We start from the raw sequence: 20194 nt of genomic DNA, 5'->3' as shown, positions 1-20194 counted from the left end.
AATAGATATTGCCTGTATTTTCTTTGCCAAATATTTTATCATTTTTCTGTTTCTCCTGGATACCATTGAATACACCGAATTCATAATACAATAACAAATAGAAAGGTACTGCCATTATTTTAATAGCAACTGGTACAAATTCGAATGTGACATAATGAACATATTGGGAGCCATGATTTTAATTAATTACACAAAACCAACCATTCTAGTGAAACGCTAAGGCAGAGAGGACTTAATAGATAAGTTCTAGAGAGCTGCCTGAGTTACACAGAGGTTGTGACTTCATGGGAGTCACATGGATAGTAATTGTCAGATACGGTATTTGAACAATTTCTTTCTGATTCCAAGACCAGTACTCTCTCCATAAGTTCACGTTCCTTCATTTAAATACAACTTTTCAAATGTTTGACTCCAGTGCTTTTTCATATGACTGTTAGTCTATCATAGATTAACTTTCTTTCTTTCCCTCTTCCCTTCTTTTTTCTTTCCTTTAGTCCTACCTTCTTTTCCCTTTCTTTTTGTTCTCTTGCTTTTTTTTAGAATGAGATGATTTTAGAAATATAACTTATTTAAATATCTAAAGGGAAATACTTTTTTCAGTATATACATTTTAAATGAGTGATTTTGACACTGCTAAAGGAATGATCACTCCCATTAACATAATATGATTCACAAGTACTTCAATAGAATGCTTAGGTCCGTACTTATCAAATGTCTTTAGAAATGTCTCTTTTTGTTTCATGAAAAAAAAAACTAATATGCTACAGCTTAGCATTCTTTTTTGGATGCTGCTGATTTCCCAGAGTGTCCTCATGCAGTATCCCCTATTACATTAATAATGGCAACATTCAACAGGCTGTCAACCTACAAAATCATTGTAATCTCACAGAGACATGGCTGCCAGGCTTGGATCTATAAGCAGAATAATGAAAAGAAGACCTTTAAAAGGTTTTTATTGTTGTCATTGATTTTTTGGCACCATCTATAAATCCATCCGAGTACGGAACTCCCAGTGTAGAAACTTCCTCCACCCATTCAGATCAGCAATCGTTCTCCAATTTATCATCTTAAGAAAGCTGTCTGGAGCCTGAGATGTTAAGGGACCTACCCCATGGCTAACTAGCTAACATGAGGAGTCAGAGGCAGGATTTAAGCCTAGATCTTTTTAACTCCAAGCCAGTCTTATAACTGCTATATCTTATTGCCTCTCCTGAAGTAGCCCTAAAAATGACTAAACTACCAGGTCAAGTTTGTTATTCTGTTTTGAGAGAGGGGAAGAGTAGGGCACAGAGCCACGACTTACCAGAACTGTCTGAAGTGCAAAACTTAATTGGTTGTGTAGGACCAAGAGAACTATGTAAGGCAAAAAGCTGATCATATACACCAAACTGGTACACAGGGCTGCAGTATTGGCAGTGCTGAAAAATGCACTGAGTAAGAAGCTTAGCATGACGACCGAAACTCCGAAGTCCAGGAGGAAAAGGAAAATGATGAGAGCGTTGCTGTGCACAAAGATGCCACTTGTTTTCAGGATGATGGCCAGAGCACAGCTGCTTATAATAAGTATGATGATATTCTCCAGAAACCAAGCGAGGAAATGAACAGTGGGGTGAACACCCATCATCCTCATATACTGTCAAGAGAAAGAATTCTAAATCACCATTAACAATGAAAAAATGGGAAAGAAGAGGACAGTTACCGAACAGAAAAAGAACAGTATCAGAACTAGTCCAGGTGGCTTTTAGCCCCAGCTCTGCTTCCAAGTAGATAGGTTATTTTAGGTAAATCATTTAACCTCTAAAGGCCTCAATTTCCTCTCTTTTTTTGAGGGGGGAGGGCAGGGTAATTGGGGTTAAATGACTTGCCCAAGATCACACAGCTAGTAAGTGTATCAAGTGTCTGAGGCCACATTTGAACTCAGGTCCTCTTGCCTCCAGGGCCGGTGCTCTACTCACTGTGCCACCTAGCTGCCCCTATTTCCTCTCTTTTTAAATAAAGACACCGAACAAGATGATCTCTGCTGTCCCTTCAGTTTTGGCAAAAATACTAGACTTCTTTACCAGATAAAGTGGGAGGAAAATCATAATTTGGTGGAAAGACAAATCAATCATTACAGTTATTTCAACGAATCCTATTTGTTGTTGCTGTTGGCTTAGAAGGAGGATTTTTTTAATATGGGGGAAGAAGAGAATGGTGAAGGGCCAAAGAGTGTATATCAAACTCAGACTCCCTTTTAGTTCTTCAGAAACAATGTCTTTTAATCTTGAAGTAAAAATAGGATCGGTCCCATTTTGTCATTAGAAATACTTATAAAAAGAATGAACTGAATTGATTAAAATTCAAATTCCTCCAAATATGATTTACTTTGTTTTCTCTGAGTTTTTAGTCTATTATACATGAAATGGAAAAAGGACTAATAAACATTTCAAAACTAATAAACATTTTTCAAGTATCTGCTATATACAAAGCACTGTGCAACATGAAGTGGAAGGTGCTCAGAACTATAAGATATAGCCTATGCCCTCCAGGGGTTTATGATATAATTTGAGAGGTGAATCATCAATTCATAAAACAAATTTAAACACACACACAAGAGTTAAACAATACAAACCTTAAGTGTCTATAGCTGTGTGGAAAGCAAATGATTTGAGAGGCAATGTGGCATAGAGGAAAGAAGTCAAAAGAACTTTGAGTTCAAATCCTACATCGGATACATACCACCTATATGACCATGGGCAAGTCATTTTTCCTCTCTAAGACTCAGTTTCTTCATCTATAAAATGGGAAAATATTTCCATGTCACTTGCTCCCAGGACTGTTGTAAAATGTGGCCATGTATGTAGCACACTTTGTATGTGTTTTATGACCTGATCAGCTTGACAAATCACAACTTTTATTTCTCCATCTGTAGAATGAATGAATGATGTCTTCCTTCTGCCTCAGTGAGGCCATAATGGTGGATGATTAGTCTGTGATGTAGCTCTTTTCTAGGAATGTATTTTAGGACATGCACATTTTTTTCTTAAAACTAGCTTCAACATTACTTCAGTTCATGAATTGCAGCATGACCAAATGAGGAAAACCAAATATCCCCTCATACTATCAATGCCAAAAACTAGGTATCCAACAGACTGTTTTCTTTCTAATTCTACCTCTCCATTCTTTTAAGAAACTTTTGAGAATTTGCTGAGGGAGCAACATTCTCGAGTAAAGACAGCTAGATTTTTATTCTGTTGTCTCCATCCTTTGTCAGTACTCCTTAATCTCAAAAGAAAGAAGCCTTTTTGTGCCAGCAGGCGTTGAGGCTCTAACTTAAGGCAGTTTTCCTGAGAATCCGACTTGACAGCAAGAATCCAAATCAAAAACCCAGGGACTGGAGTGAATATAAAACAGGTACATTTGATTCAACAACACCCATTTCTATTCTACTTTTAGGTTTACAAAGCTTTTTCTTCACAATGTTATTAGGAGGGGGGAAGTGCAAGTATTTTTATTCCCATTTCACAGATGAGGAAATCAATGATCAAAATTGTGACAAGCCCAGGTGGACTCAGCTAGTGTCACAGTTAGATCTCAAACCAAGGTTCAATTTTTTTTTCTGCTACATCACATTAGCCCCCATAGAATTCAAATGCCACAGTATAGTAATAGGATGATAGGATTTAGGACTTCAAGAGATCTTAAAGATAATCAACCTCAATACTTTCATTTTACAGATGAGGAAACTGAGGCACAGAGTGGTTAAAAAATACTTCCCTATGGTCATACAGGTATAAATTATCAGCACTAGGACTTGAATCTAGATTCTTTAACCCCAAAGTCAGTACTCTCCTACAGAATTAATTTTTCATTTCCCCCTTTGTCCTAACCAGTTCTGAATTCATGGTTATATAATGATACCTCTTCAAGACGAATCTCTCTTTCATAAACCAGCTTTCGGACCATACTGGCTACAGATACCATCCAAGTCAACATCATTATCAATGGGAAGAAAAAGCCAACATTGTTCAAGAATCTGTAAACAAAAGAAAAGTCCATAAGTATGGAAAGTCCGACCTAAATGACAATAAACCATTAATAAAGGCCCTCTAGGTCCTCAAGTCAGGCCTTTGACTGAATCCAAACTTCACAGAACAAATCCATGTGACCTCAAGGCCACAGGTTCCCCTCCCCTGTTGTACATGTTCATGTTCATGACCTTTTAAAAAATTGATAATTGTATTTTGGTATAAATCATTTCCATTGTAATCTATGTATTTTGTTTTTTACATTTAACAACATTATGAGAATGATTCCAAGGGCTTCCCCAGACTGCCAAAGTCAAGTAAAATCAAGAAACATTAAGCACTTACCATGTGCCATGCACACTTCGAAATACTGGAAATACAAAGAAAAGCAAAAGGAGCTTCCAGGTCACATACCCAACAAAGTGGAAGACTTGACATTTTCTCTGATCCTCCTAACCTCTCAAAATTTTCCAAAATAGAAATTATACATCAGAGATAAAGTAATTTCAACTATCTAGATGATCTAAGACACTAAGAACTCAAAGAAGGTAATAACTCTATGAATTGACTCCTAATTTATGCTTACTCAATACACCCTCCTTTGTTCAACAATGTTGAATAAGCCACCACAATACATAGCTTGCAGCAGAATGTAATCTCAAACACTGACCCCTCTCCTTTTTTCCAGAACCATAAACATCCCAAACATCAGAAATTTTCCCAGGCTTCAACAGTGGCAACATGGCAGCACTCTGTATTGCTGAAGCAGAGAACTGGGGAACAGAGGAAACCAGACAGGACACAGTGGAGGATGAGGGGGAAGGGGCTGTGTGGTCCTTTGGTATGTCTGAAGGAAAGAACCCAGCATCTAGCCAGATGTAATTCTGTCCCTCCAAATATTACTTGGGCTAATACCTAGGCTGGTAAGCCATAATTTGTCCAGCAGGAGAGGAGACTGAGACGCTTTAAGATTCAGTGCCCAGGGAAATTACCATCAATAGGGAAGGAGTCAGAAAGTGAACAACAGGGCAAAATATGGGGGAGGAAAGAACCTAAATCCAAGGGGGAAAAAAAGACTGAAATTTCCATAGATATCAGGAAGAATAAAACTCAAAGACTTTGAGCATAAACAGATAAACCAACAGGGAAGACATTACCAATAGAGGGAAATATGGTCTCCAAATCTAATAAACTAGTTCATGCTACTATCAACAAATATCAAAAAAATTTAACATCAGATGAGGCAGAAAATCCCATGGATTTTAAAGAGAGTATAAAACCATAACACACTGTTCCTGAGTGGTTTAAAATAGAAATGAGAAATATGAGAGAAGAATTTATGGACTACACAGCAGAAATAATTGGCAGAGTAGAAAAACCTGAATCTATGAAAGCAAGTCTCGCCAAAGAAACAAGAGAAAACAACAGACTGGGAATACAAATACACAGAAGTGAAGGGCAATCTGGAAGAAGAGAAGCAAAAATAGTGGCATAAATAGAAAATACATTCTCCATACAAGCAAAGCATGTTGATCTGATAGACAAGATGCATAGAGACAATTTAAGGATTGTATGTCTCCCAGAAAAAAATGACAAGTCAAGAAACCTGAACACAATAATCAAAGAACTTCTGAGCACAGAAAATAATCAATCAGTTGAAAAATCCATAGATCAACTCCAGAAAAGCAAAAGGATTCCATAACACACAAAAGATTAAGAACCCCTATTTTAGTATCTGGGAAATGCTTTATTTTAAATTTTCTTTATTTCTTGGGAAAAAGTTAAATCATTCTGGATAGAGTTTTATCCTTTCATTTATGAGAGGGAAGGAGAAAGGCACTGGACTTGTGATTGAAATTTAGAGTTGGAAGGGACTTAAGAGGCCATGTAACCCAAACCCCTCAGTTTACAAAGTAGGTCAAAAGGGGCAGCTGTCTTGGCCAAGATCATACAACTAATAAGTGCTGGAGTGAAAAGTTGTACCCAAATCTTCCTGAATCCAATGCTCTATCCATTTAGCAGTGCTTCCCATCATTTCATTGTTATACATGTTATAGAGTTAGAACTTGTGATCTCTTAAGGTACCTTGTACTCTAATTGTAGAATTCTATCTTATTTGTGTGAATTGGACTCATTTGTTTTATTTTCTGGGTCTGTAAGTAGCTACTGAATATTTGTATGACATACATAACAACTTAGAAGAGGAAAGGACCACTTAAAGGTAAACATTTTTAGAATTCTTAGGCTTTTTTTCTATTTTTGATTTAGAAAACTATAAAGAATACAAGCATAAATAACACAGTGAACATTATAATTACTAAAATTATTTTTACTATCGCTATTATCATGTATCTAATGTTTATGCTTCTGTTATTATTTTCATATTTAGCGAATATCTGCCAGTTTATTCTGAGAAAACTTAACTGTTTTAGATTATTCCATTTTATGAATTTTTGGCATTTTAATCAATTGACATCTCATTTGTTGCATGATCTTTAGAGCAGGTAAATATATATGTGCAGAAAATGTCATAAATAATATCCAGTTGTACCATATTAATAAATACCATATGTTCTTCTGAAAATAACAGTGTACTATAGTAATAAAACTTAAATGGCCCATATAATTAAAACAATTAATCCTTAGTATATTTTTGAGGTTGGAAAATTTTGTCTATTTGTTATTCAGTTCCCTACATTTTATAAAGTGTGAGTAGCAGTGATGACTATTGATCCTGACACATCACATATTCTCATAGAAATCAGATTCCAGTGAATGAGGAAATAATTATTATCTGCAAATCTGACTCAGCTTTTATTATAGATATGATATCATACACAGGGAAGAAAATACCAGGCAACAATGTTTTCCTTTCTTTTCAAAGGCCAACCTTCCAAAGAAGCATACAAATTCATTTCTAAAATGCTTGGTAGATGACCTCAGTAAGTAATATTGCCCATTTTCCCCTATACAGGAAAAGCTTAACCAAAGTTATTTAGGTTGCTAGCTCTTGATCATTCTCTTAAACTGTTCCACTTTTAAATCTAACTTTATAACATAACAGTTTTCAACTAAAAATTTAAAAATTCTCCTATGCTTGTTTTACAATAATTTCTGTTTACTCTGCCCCCAAGAGACATTTAAAACAGATGTGAATTCACAATTCCTTTTTTGTGAATGATGAAAAGACATTCAATTTTTCAATGATCTTTAGTTCTAACTTATGTAGGGGTATTTTTCATTTTTCTTTTATTCCTACCAACAGAAGGTGAGACAGAAATAAAAGAACCAAGTGGTAAATATGGATAGCTACAAAAATAGATTAAAGTTGCTACTCCAAGAAGAATGCAAATAAACTCCAGTGACTCCCTAATACCTACAGGATCAAATATAAAATCCTCTAGCTTTTAAAGACCTTCATAATCTGGCTCTTTCATACCTTTCCAATCATATGCCTTCCTACTATATACTCTGTGATCCAGTGACACCCGCTCACTGGCTTACTTGCTTTTCCTCCATTTTGTAATTCTGTCTCCCAACCCTAGAATTGTCTAATTCTCATTCATTCTCTCTTTCTCTCTCTCTCTCTCTCTCTCTCTCTCTCTCTCTCTCTCTCTCTCTCTCTCTCTCTCTCTCTCTCTTTCTCTCTCTCTCTCTCTCTCTCTCCCCCTCCCTCCCTCCTCCCTCCCCTGACTACCTTCTAGACTCAACTAAAATCTCATCTTCTAAAGAAACCTTTTCAGATCCTCCTTAATGCTAGAACCTCCCTCCAGTTTATCCCCTATATATCATCATTATACATAATTATTCAAATCTTGCCCCCCTCCTTTAGATCATGAGCTCCTGGAGAGTAGGGAATATTTTTTGATTTTCTTTGTATCACCAGCATATAATCGACTGGCACATAGGAGGTGCTTGTTAAATACTTGTTGACTAGCTTCTCTCCCCCAACTCTCAATAAAACAAGATTCTTCAGGGCAGGGACTTTTCATTTTCTCTTTGACTCCCTGAGCATAGTGCAGATATTATGCATAGTAGATGCCTGTAAAATTGAGCACTTCATTTTGGCATGGGAAAAGTCACTACAGAATTATTGGTTTACTGACATGAAACAAGGTAATATTAACCCAATTTGTCCAAGCATAATTCAACTACAGAATTATTTCTCACTTCCAACTTCCATTCCCTTCCTTTCTTTTCCTCTCTAAAGTACACAGATGGAGTATGCCGGGGTCAGGCACTTCAAACAGCCATCTGAGTCAAGATCCAAAAACACAAGGGATGGGACAAATAAAGTCATTCTTCCACTGACGAATTATTGGCTTATTGGCTTCATGACCAGGTTAAAGGGGATCATAGTCATTCATTTCTCTCAAGCATTTTTTTAATGTTTAGCATAGGATCATTGGAATTTGCTCTCTACTAACTCTAAATAGCTCACAATTTCTAATTTTCCAGATGAGGAAAATCAGGCCCAGATGCATTAAGTGACTTGTTCAGTGTCACACCGGTAGCAAGTAGCTGATCAAGTTTACACGAAGTTCCTCTGACTGCAGATCTGGCGTCCTTGCCACTCTGTCATATGTTTGAATCCTTTCTCTTTGTCATTCTTGTCTTAAGGTAATTTAACCAGATTGAATCCATACAATCTCTAATGTACCTATTGTGGGCTTGGCACTGTGCTAAATGTTAAATGCTAAGTTTAAGATCATCAATAAGAACTAAGGAATCAAATATGAAAAAGAAAGACAGTCCCTGCCCTCAAGAAGCTGACAATCGAATGAGGGAAGATGATATATAAGAGGAAGCTGGAAATTGGGGGAGGCAAACGAACCTAGAACATGGGGTAATGATAGAGAATTCCAAAGGTGGGAAACAATTGGAAAGGAACATCTGTCTTTAAAATGAATCTCCAGTGTCTTGAGCAATAGAGCTGGACAACAAGGTAATCTTTAAAAGAATTGCTAGTCTTCATTGTGAAAGTAAGAGAATCTAGTAAGTCAAACTTGTAGCTAATTATACTTCTTATAATGAAATAAAAACTAATCACTGTATAGGGGACATTTAGGATTCCTGGGCTTAAAATATAAAAGTTTATATTTTGCACTGCTATGGAAGAGACTTTATATTGAAAGAAGAGAAGGGTTTTGTCTAATATTCTTAGAAACAAGTCACTTCTTAGGGAAGTAGAAATTAATTCTCTCCAAGATGGCTCAATGCATAGAATTCTGGGCCTCAATTCAGGAAAATTCATCTTCTTGAGTTCAAATCTGGCTTCAGACACTAATAAGTGTGTGGACCTTGGGCAAATTATTTAACCCAATTTGCCTCAGTTCCTCATCTAGAAAATGAACTGGAAAAGGAAACAGCAAACCACTCCAACATCTTTGCCAAGAAAACCCCAAATGCTGTCATGGAGGGTTGGACACAAAACAACTGAATAACAAAAAGAACAAATGTTTGTAGTTTGAAAGTCAATAGAACATGAGAAGATAAGAAATTTACTCTCAAGCTACTCCCTATTATTATTATAATATAACTTTTTAGACCCTAATCCTTTATTTTTACTAAATACTGCATTAAGAGTTAGCGAGCAGCATCCGGGCCCAGAGATCAGAGAACCAGTATCTGATTTGACTTAAAGGATGAGAAACAATTTGGTGTAGAGAAGGAAGCAAAGATTTAGTGTCAAACTGAGTTCAAATAATAGTACTGTTACTGACTACTTGGATGAATTTGGGCAAATCATTGATATTCCCTGAGCCTCAGTTTCCTTATCTATATATTCAGGGTGTTGAACTATTTAACCTCTGAAGTTTCTTCTAGCTCTAAAGGCATTGGAACTACAAAAGGGGATATAAAAAGCTGTGTCTTTTTGCACATCCTGACTCTTAAGTTGAACACTACACATTATGCCACCCAGTTAGCTCTTATATGAGGTGAAAACTTTGGCTCTGAAATTAAAAGACCCAGGGCTATTATCATAGAATTAGAATAGGAAAGGATATTGGAGATCATCTATTCTGATTCTCTCATTCTATAAATGAAGAAGGGATGGTGTTTGCCTCTCCAGTCAAGGACATTCATGACAACTTTGGAATTGTGGAAGGGCTCATGATGACAATCCATGCCATTACTGCTACCCTGAAGATGGTAGATGGCCCCTCTGGCAAGTTGTAGCATGATGGACGTGGTGCTAAACAAAACATCATCCACTAGTTCCACAAGTGTTGCTAAGGTTGTAGGCAAAGTTATATAGACATGACCTTCCGTATTCCTGTTCCTAATGTATCTGTTCTGGATCTGCCTGCTGCCTGGTAAGATCTGCCAAATATGACGATATCAAGAAAGTAGTGAAGCAAGCATCAGAGAGACCCTTGAAGGGCATCTTGGGCTACACAGAAGACCAGAATATCCTATGACTTTAACAATGACACTCACTCTCCTACCTTTGATGATATTGCCTTTAACGACCATTTTGTCAAGCTCCTGATATCACAATGAGTTTGGTTATATGAACCCTGTAGTAGACCTAATGATCTAATTAGCCTCCAGGGAGTAGAGTGGAAAGCCATGGATCTTCATCCCCAGCCAAAAGAAGAGTTCTACCACTGGGGAGTCCTAATCTATTTCCCTGTATGGAGATCCCATGCCCCATTCACCGTCCTTGCCCCAAAGCATCCTTGTAGTAGGGGAGAGAAACAAAAAGTCCTATGTTGTATATCATCAATAAAGCCATCATGTTCAGTACAAATACATTACTAGGTAGATTAAATAGACAGATATAAATACAAATGTGTGCATATGAACAAAAGAGCAACCCCTAGCAGTAACCAGGAGACCTGTGGAGACTATATGCCTAACGCAGACCAAATATCCAGCAGTGAACATATGCCATGCCTAGACAAGGGAGCAAGGCCTATGACAACATTATTATAATGAAATATTGATTATCATGCCACATTAGAAGAATGATTTGCCTCCCTCTCCCGGAGCCACCTTTCCCCCCATAACCCATGAAAGGAACAGGTTGCCCCTTTTTCCAACATGACTACATCCATGATAGGACCATCCTCTATACCATTGCCTAGCCCCTCCCCAAGTTATTATGGTCCAGGCATTAAAAAAGGCATACTTATAACTCTACAGAGCATCTTACTCAATTAAAATCAGTAATAATTTATTTTCTACCTTCAACATGTGCAGACACAGGAAAAGATGCAAAGTTTACAAAAATCAGAGTAACACTTACTGAGCTGGTTTATAATCTCTTAAGAAGATATGACATAAACAAGATAGAATCATGCCTCAAAGTTGAAAGGATCCTTAAAGGATATTTAATCTTACATATTCCTATACAGAAAATGTTTTTATAACACCCTTAGGGAGAAGTGGCCATCCCACATTCATTTGAAGACCTATAATTAGGGCTAACCCACTACCTCCTGAAATAGTCTTTCAATACATGGATCATACGTCAATACTCCAACAATCTGAAATTTCACTGGTGCTGGTATTCTACAGAGAGAGAGAGAGAGAGAGAGAGAGAGAGAGAGAGAGAGAGAGAGAGATCTACATAGACTTCAACCCCTCTGTAACTTAGCTGATGGTTTTAGGGAATTAGCTGAAAAATTCATCACCATGGAGCCAAAATGGTGATGAGCCTCTTTAAATTTAACTAGGCAGATCTTTGGCTAATAGACACCCAGTGCACCCATCAGGCCTGTGCATGATCACATAGTGCACAACAATGAAGGTAAAACATGATAATAAATACATAACAGAGGTATAGACACAATGTCACATGAGGTCTGATGTGGGAATAGTCATTAGCTATTTAAGTGATTTAGGAAAACTTCCTATAGTAGGTTGTTTTTGATCTGAGCTTTAATAGTTAAGTAGGAATTCAACAAGTGGAAGGGACAGGACATGCTAAACATAAGGAAGGGTATTAAAAAAAAGGTATAAAAGCAATAAAATTCAGAAATTCTAGGGGTAATAAAATGGCATAGTCCGGACAGAGTTTATAATACACAATAGTATAATCTTATATTTAAAGCTAGAAGGAAACTTACAAGTAATCTAGTCTACCCCCTCATTTTATAGATAGGGTAATTGCGGCCAGAGAACTCAAGTGACTTGCTCAAAATCCCAAAGATTTGAACTCATATCCTCTTGACCTGGTACAGAACTCTTGCCTCTGTACCACAATGAGATAAAGCTAGAAAATTAGGGAGGAATCAAACTATGAAAGTTCTTAAATATCATGCAAAAAAGTTTAAACTTTTTTGGGAAACTCAGAAATTGAATAGTTTTGAGTAGAATGCCACGACCTGATTTATCCAAATGGAAGTTTAGTCTGGCAGAGTTGTGAAAGTTGTATTAGAGGAAGGAGGGAGTGAAGGTGAAAAAGAAATCTACTGGAAGGCTATATTGATAATTTCTGTTGGTAATTATGTCCAATAATAGCATGGTAGCAGTCAGAATGAAAATGAGGGGGGTGGGGATTTGAAGATCAAATTAAAAGGACTTGGTGATTGATTAGAGATGAGAAATAAGGCACAGGGAAGCATCGTAGACAATACCAAAGTTGACATGAGAAAATGGGTCAATGACAGTGCTGCCATTAGTTACAGTGATGTCATCAGAAGACAATAGCTTGTATGATGGGAGTTGGGGGGAAATAAGCTTTCTTTGGGATATGTTGAGTTTTAAGTGTTCAACTGGATATGCAGGTAGAAATGTACTACAGGAATTTGGATTATGGGTTTGGAACTCCAAAAGAATATCAGGATTCAGTATATAGATTTGAGAAATATTAAAAGAGAGGATATTGTTGAATCACTGGGGATGAATTTGATTGTCTCTTTTATACACTTTGCTATAGTACAAAATAGAACATAATACTTGTCTATCTCTCTTATTCTTCCTTCCTAGAGCGTAAACTCCTGGAAAATAGAGATTTTGTCTCATTCAGTTCTGTATATCCGTGCTGCATGGAACTAATACACAGAAATGAGAATAATCTTGTCAAGGTTATTTATGAAATCAGTTTTAAAGTTAGGAATACGATTCTATTTGCCTGATGTCTGATTCATGGAATCCATTTGACCAGACTATCATGGTGAAGTTATTTTTGATGGCCACCAAAATGTCATAAAATTGAATTTCAAAGGATTTGATTTCTGAAAATATTGCATTCATCACTCTCTTAGGAAAAGTACAAAAGTATAAACCTTTTTTGGTTATCTATATGTGAACCTTTTTGGGTTATTAAAAAATATTTAAGGACATCCTGGCTCCAAAACCCTTAATTCACCAAGCACTTATTAAATTTTTACCATGTATAAAGCACTCTATTAGACATAGAGGACACAAAGACAGAAACAAAGCCATTCCTGCCTTTAGAGCACATGTGTTCTATCAAGCATGAAATACAACTCACAAGTCACTGGTGTGGCAGGGATATGGCATGGCTTGGGCTTGTATTGGTGGTGTCAACGTATCTAGTCCAGTTTGCACCAAAATGATAGCTCTTTCAATCATGTCTTGCAGAGGAACAAAAATGTGATTGTATTTGAACCCATCAGCTGGAAGACTTTGGGGATGGAATTTCCACAAAGGGTTTTTGACCAAATCTGTTCTCATACTGTACAGAACACTGGTTCTAATTGTATAGATGAAATGATGTGGGAGATCAGCCAAATCTGATTCATATCTCTCGCTGGTTAAGGAACTGTTGAATATAATGCCTAATAGAAGAAAAAAGAAAAGGAAAATATTCAGTCCTTTTCATAGTCACACAAAGGCCACAACTGATATCAGATAAGTAAATCGTTTTTTTCCTCACGTAAAAGAACCTGGAAATTTTCATGTCTTTTTTTTTCAAAATAATTGTCATACTGAATTAGACTCTTCAATTAGTTAAAATTTCTTCCTATAAAAGACAGATGTCATCAAAGAAGATAGCTTTCAGTGCATTAATCAAATGGGCTTTAAACATGTACACAAATCATGGAGTCACTGGGTTTTGCCAATGAGATAACATTGAAAGAAAATCAATGAAATATAGAGCCAATTTGAATTTGAAAAACTAAAGCACTTTTTACTTGAATAACTAAAAAACTAATAGATGATGATGAATAAGCCATGGTCTCATATTTTGCAAGGTCTAGTACACCGGTAAACCACAATGAATATAAAGGACTGGTTGAAAAAATTGCAAGGATCACTTTCTACCTCAGGACAAATAATTTATCATGTGTGATGTGAAAACATAAAAGATATCTCACAGTCAGTGAGACCAAATCCAGTGAATAGGATTAAGGCTCAAGCTGATGGAAAGATCATTAGCTCTTATTGCTTTCTCTGTGGGGTGAAAGAATGAGGCATATCTTCTCATCAAACCATTGTGCTTTTCTTCTGTTTTATTTTCTCTTTTAACTTGAAGGCATTTTTCACTTCTCTCTACACCATTGTAAGACATTTTGAGAAAGAAATATGCAAAATGGCAATATATCCAAACTGATATCTCCCAAATAACAGCTGTTCTCCAGAGTTACTTACTAGCCAATAAATTGTTTTGTTGTATGAGCCTGTGAGCTTCTCTCTCCAGTATTTCCACAGATTCCAGAGGCTGGAAGCGATTTAGAAGTACACAGGATGAGATGTTTACCATGATTTGGGCCAATGAATGAAACTGTTCAGCCTTTGAGTGATTAAACATCTTGCCCAACATCTCAGCTGAGAAAAGTAAACAAATTAGGACACATTATCTACTTGGGTCAATCCCCTGTTATTGCCTAGATTCATAGAATAAGATGCTATAGGACTAGGCAGGGGCTTTAAGGTCATTTAATCCAACCCCTTTATGTTACAGAAAAAGAAACTGAATCACAGAGCTTAAATTACTTGCTCAATATTCCATGGACCCTAACACTAGAACCAAAATTTGAATATAGTTCCTCTGACTCTAAATCCAGTTCCCTTTCCAGCATGCATTCTTCTTATTTTATTCAATTCCACAAATATTTAAAAAATATATGCTAGATGCTAGAAATACAAACAATAAAAGCAACATAATTCCTGCCAAGAAGCTTACAGTCTACTAGGAAGGATAAAATACATACAGAAATTTGTCTAAAACAAGTGAGGATGCAATAAGGGCAAAGGAGAGACATGAAAACAATGAGGCATAGAACAATATGGGGTGGGGGCGGGGGGGGGAGCCACAGGGACCAGAAGGTTATAGAATATAATTTGTAGAAAAATTGAAAACAAAGAGAAATTCCTTCATTTAAAAAGGAGAACTTACAAAACATCTAGATGTGAATGAAAAAAGAATTTAGTTTTTCTTCTTTTCATATACAACATGAGATCTGCTATTTACTTATGGTATAATCCTTTGAATCCCAATGCTTCCAATAGGATAAAAATGATTGCATTCTAACACCCTTCCCAGACCCTCTGGAACCTCATGGTTCCAAAGCAGCCTTTTCTACAGGAATATCTACTTTTTTATTCCCTGGAATTCTTAATTCATTAGGAGTGAATTGAAGAGAGGAAATTGACACAAAGAGGAAAGGATGAAAATGGGTAGCTACAGGCAAGCCTGGCAAAATAGATCTTGGTGGTAGCTTCCAGACATCTTTCTCCATTCTAAAACGAGCCATGAGCCAATAGAAACAGTAAGTGGCATCACCATCTTTTGAAGGGCCCTGCTATATTGCTCAATGTCACCTTTTATCATTGTTCAATCAATTTTCAGTCATGTCCAATTCTCTGTGACCTTATTTGGTGTTTTCTTGAGAAAGATACTGAAATAGCTTGCCATTTCCTCCTCCAGCTCATTTTACAGATGAGGAAACTGAGGCAAACAGAGTTAAGGGACTTCCTCAGGGACACACAGCTTAGTAAATATCTGAAGCCAGATTTCAACTCAAGAAGATGAGTCTTCCTGTCACCAGGCCCAGCACTTTATCTACTCATTGCCTAGCTGCCTGTCAACATCAACTAACATTATTTTTTTTATTTTATTATTATTTTTTCTTGTCTTTCTTTTAAGTAGTATATGCAGGTAATTTTGTATATAGCATGCCCAGGGGCTGAGTTCTTCTGCACAGGTTTTTTTTTTTTTGACAAGGTAACATGATGAGGAAAATGCTTTGGACATAATCTATCTAGATATAAGTATAGTGGGTGTTCCTGAGAGGACAGTAATAAGGCTTTCCCCTTATGTCTCCTTATGAGTTGAGAGTCCTTTGAGAAAAACAGGGATACCAAGATTTTAGCTAATTTATTGGATAACAAAATGAGGCTGTAAAAAAGATCTGAAAGTATGGATGGTTATACAAATCTAACAAGATAAAAGGTAACTGAGATTAAATGTAAAATCCTGAACTGAGGATAAAAGAAGTCAATTGTACAATGAAAGTCTCAGTATCTAGATTTTTTTTCTTTTTTCTCTGATGTGGAAGATCTCATTTGAAATTCTAAAATAAGTCAGTTTATGTATAAGCCATAACATACAAAGATATACTTACCATAGTTCTGTAACTTTTCAGTGAGTTTCTCCACATCAATCTGCAATTGTCTTCCTACAAAGTTTTTGATAAATGTATTTCCCAGGGCTTCCTAAAATTAGAAATTTAATTTTTTTTAATAGAAAGTACCTACAATATTTTCTTTTGCTATAAATTATTACCTGGCATTTATATAAGGAGTTTCCTCAATGTGATCTCCAACTGATATTGCTGATGTTGCTGATTGTCCTTTCTGCTTGAAGAGGACCAATGACATCACAGGGTGATGCCTTGATTCATGTATAGATTGGATTTAACTGAGGCAGAGCTGCACAAAGTTATGACTCTTATTCTCTCTTCCAAAGTCATCAAAGTCCAGTGACAAGATAAAAGTCAAGAAGACTGGTGATGGCCTGGGATGCAGTGGATGACTTTGACATCTTTGATGTCTGACCAAGCTCTAAGCCTTCCATAATGCCTGCTTTAGGTGGCTTCATGGACATTGGAACAAATTGCCCCCTTTACCCCATGCAAAGACTTCACATGCTTGGGGTAAACAGCCCCCGACCCATCAGTTACCCTCAACCTGGTTTAGCCTGTTGTTTCAACAATTTGGCTAACAGCTAAACCAACAGCAACCAGCTCACAGAATGCTGCAAGCCCAGGTCCTTTTCATCTGCTTTACTAAGGAAAGCAACGTTAAGGGGTTAACAATCTTACTTTAATCCAGCATACAAATATTATTCACTTAGTTCAGGGGAAAAAGCCAGCACCCTGAACTTCAGAGCAAATACAAACAAATTACAAACATACATTTATAAACAGACCAAATACAATTCGTAGTGACCAACATCTGAGTTCAGCTGGGAGCTCGACAGAGGCTGGCCCACAGTCATGCAATACACCTGCTGTGGGTCAGAGCTCCGAAAAAAAGAAAGCCAACCCCTGGTTTTATATTTCTTGTTCAAGGTCAAAGGTGAGTCACACATGCGACTCACCCACGTGACCCAAAACTGTCACAAAAATGCGCATTAGGGTTAAATCCAAGTGGTCTAAGAGCCCCTGATGTCGCAAACATGTCACTCAAACCCATGTAAACTAGGCTTTCCCTTGAGGCAAGGAGGCCATCAAAGACTCCTAATTTTATCAAGGAAACAAAGGCCAAACTCTTCAAGGGGACTTGGTTGAATAAGTGCTAAGAGCCCATCTTGATTCCCAATACACCTGTCTGCCAAGACTGTTTACTGGCTGCTGCTCATGCTACAGCTTCTTGGACCCACATGTGAGAGTTGAGTGTGAGGCAAATGCAAAAGGTGAATGGACAGCCCTAAAAAGAGCTCAGCAAGTCCTCACACCAGAGCTGCTAGATCTCCCTGAATACCCCATATATCCCACCCATTGTTGCTGTACATATATCCATTACATACACATATACATACATATATATGTGTGTGGCCTTTCATTACATAATTATATTTAGAGAAGCATCTACTTTACACTTTACAAAGTTGTTTTGAGAAAAAAATGAAATAATGTACTTAAAGTTCAATTTATACTTGCTCCTTTTCTTATAAATAGGCAGAAAAGCTGAAAATCAGACAAATTGTATAGAGTCAGGTTTGAATTGATCAAGTTTTAATCCTGGGGATTCTTACCAATGATCCTTTCCACAGAAGAGCTACTTAAAATAAAGTGATTCCAATTATGTGAAAATCACCAATAAGAGTTTCTCTTCAGCACTATAGATTTTCATGAGACATGTTCAAAAGATCATAAATTTAGAGTTTGAAGGAAGCTTAGAAGTCACCTAGTCCAAAAGACTTCATATGCAGATAAAGCACTCCAAGAGGGCGTGTGTCCTAGGTGACACACATGGTAAGCAGAGAAGCTGAAAGATGCAAACCTAGTTCCCTTGGCACCGAATCCAGGGTTCTTTCCTCTATACCACACCGCGTACTTTTGTTCTTTTTCAAAGACCATGTTAACAGTTCAGACATTTCTTAGCAAACAGTTCTGCACACACAATGAATCACAACTAACCTGGAGATGGTTAATCATTTGAGCATTTCCACCATTCTGAAAGATACTAGACAGTTTCAGCATTGTTTCCAAAACAATCTTCAGCTTGTCCACAAAGACAAAGGTGTAATTTGCCTGCAAAGCAAAACACAGTCTTAGAGAGGATTAACTCCAAAGAAGCAAACCATGCCTCAGGAAATTTTAAGAGATCCTAATGTTTCAGCACAGTATATATAAATAGGATATAAATAATAATCACTGAAAAGGTTATTAAATGTGCCTATCATATCTGTGTCATAATCCAGTTCAGTTCAAAAAGTATTTATTATGTAAAATACTAGGCCCAAAATTAGGGACAACAAGATATAAAAAATAATATAGTTCCTCCCTAACTCAAAAAGCTTATCATTCGATAGAGGTGAGCAACCTGCACAAAAACAAGTGTGATACAGGGTAAATTTAACAGAGGTATACAGACCTCCTCCTATGAGTGAGAAAAGATTTCAGTTATCAATGAATATAAGGCCTAAAAGAACTTCAGGGTAATAGGTGACAGGCTTTAAGGTTTACAAAGTAGTTTGTATACCGTACCTTATCTTATTTGTTCCTCATAGCAACACTGTGATTGCATCCATTTTATGGATGAAGAAGCAGAGGTTAAATTCAGGATCATACCTAGTAAAGGTCTAACTTGGCAAATTTCAAGCCAGGTTATGATAGGATCATAGTTTTAGAGTGGGAGAGGGGCCTCAGAAATTACCTAAACCATTCCTTTCATTTTACACTTAACCAAGGACATGACTTGGTCACAGAGTAAGTAAACTATCAGAGACACAGGATTGGAATGACAGTCCTCTGACTCTTTCTACTGTATTCTGCTGTCTTCCTGACTCTATGGTCACAACTCCATGATCCTTGGCAGTAGAATCGATATTTCCCATAGGCCTTGAGCCTCAGAGAAGCAGATACAACTGTTCATCAACCTCACATAAATCAGCATTCAAGTTTTCTGCATGGTCTGTAATAAAATACTATCTGAGCTTAATATTGTTCTATTACTTGCATAAATTGAGAGGGAGGCAGGGGAGAGAAAGGAAAACTTAAAAACTGAGATGCATACCACTGGATGTTATTCATTTGTATGATAATTCAAAAGAAAGAGGAAATATCATACCACTTTGACCAAAGAGCAAAAGTTTTAGCAAAACAGAATTGATTTTAAATAGTTTTTGATGCTTTGCTAATAAAAAATAAATGCAGTTTATTGTTTGCCTTCAATATCCCATACTTTATTATTTAATAATTTTTTAGTTTTCAGCATTCATTTCCAAAAGATTTTCAGTTACAAATTTTCTCCCCATTTCTACCCTCTCCCCCACTCCAAGATGGTATATATTCTGATTGCCCCATTCCCTAGTCAGCCTCCCTTCTGTCACCTCACTCCCCCTCGCCTCCATCCCTTTTCCCCTTACTTTCTTGTAGGGAAAGATAGATTTCTATGCCCCATTGCCTGTATATCTTATTTCCCAGTTGCATGCAAAAAAAAAAAAGAAACCAAATTTTTTTTGAGCATCTTCTTTTAAAACTTTGAATTCCAAATTCTCTCCTCTCTTCCCTCCCCACTCACTCTCCCTAAGAAGGCAAGCA

At 36.8% G+C, this 20194-nt stretch overlaps 1 protein-coding gene across 1 annotated transcript in view; it reads right to left on the bottom strand.

The window, feature by feature from the left end:
- Positions 1-20194, bottom strand: part of ABCA13 (ATP binding cassette subfamily A member 13) — a 519839-nt gene that overhangs the window by 279158 nt on the left and 220487 nt on the right. The window contains exons 28-33 of the mRNA XM_036739641.1: positions 18569-18682; positions 16550-16640; positions 14574-14750; positions 13453-13759; positions 3901-4015; positions 1304-1633 (exon numbers count right to left, since the gene is read on the bottom strand). Coding sequence (XP_036595536.1) covers positions 1304-1633; positions 3901-4015; positions 13453-13759; positions 14574-14750; positions 16550-16640; positions 18569-18682 — 1134 coding nt within the window. The remainder of the gene's footprint in view (positions 1-1303; positions 1634-3900; positions 4016-13452; positions 13760-14573; positions 14751-16549; positions 16641-18568; positions 18683-20194) is intronic.

Source organism: Trichosurus vulpecula, chromosome 9 (genome assembly GCF_011100635.1).
Source record: "Trichosurus vulpecula isolate mTriVul1 chromosome 9, mTriVul1.pri, whole genome shotgun sequence".
In the NCBI taxonomy this organism is placed as follows: Eukaryota; Metazoa; Chordata; class Mammalia; order Diprotodontia; family Phalangeridae; genus Trichosurus; species Trichosurus vulpecula.
Note: the sequence above shows the minus strand (reverse complement) of the source record. Positions and strands in the feature narration are given on the sequence as shown.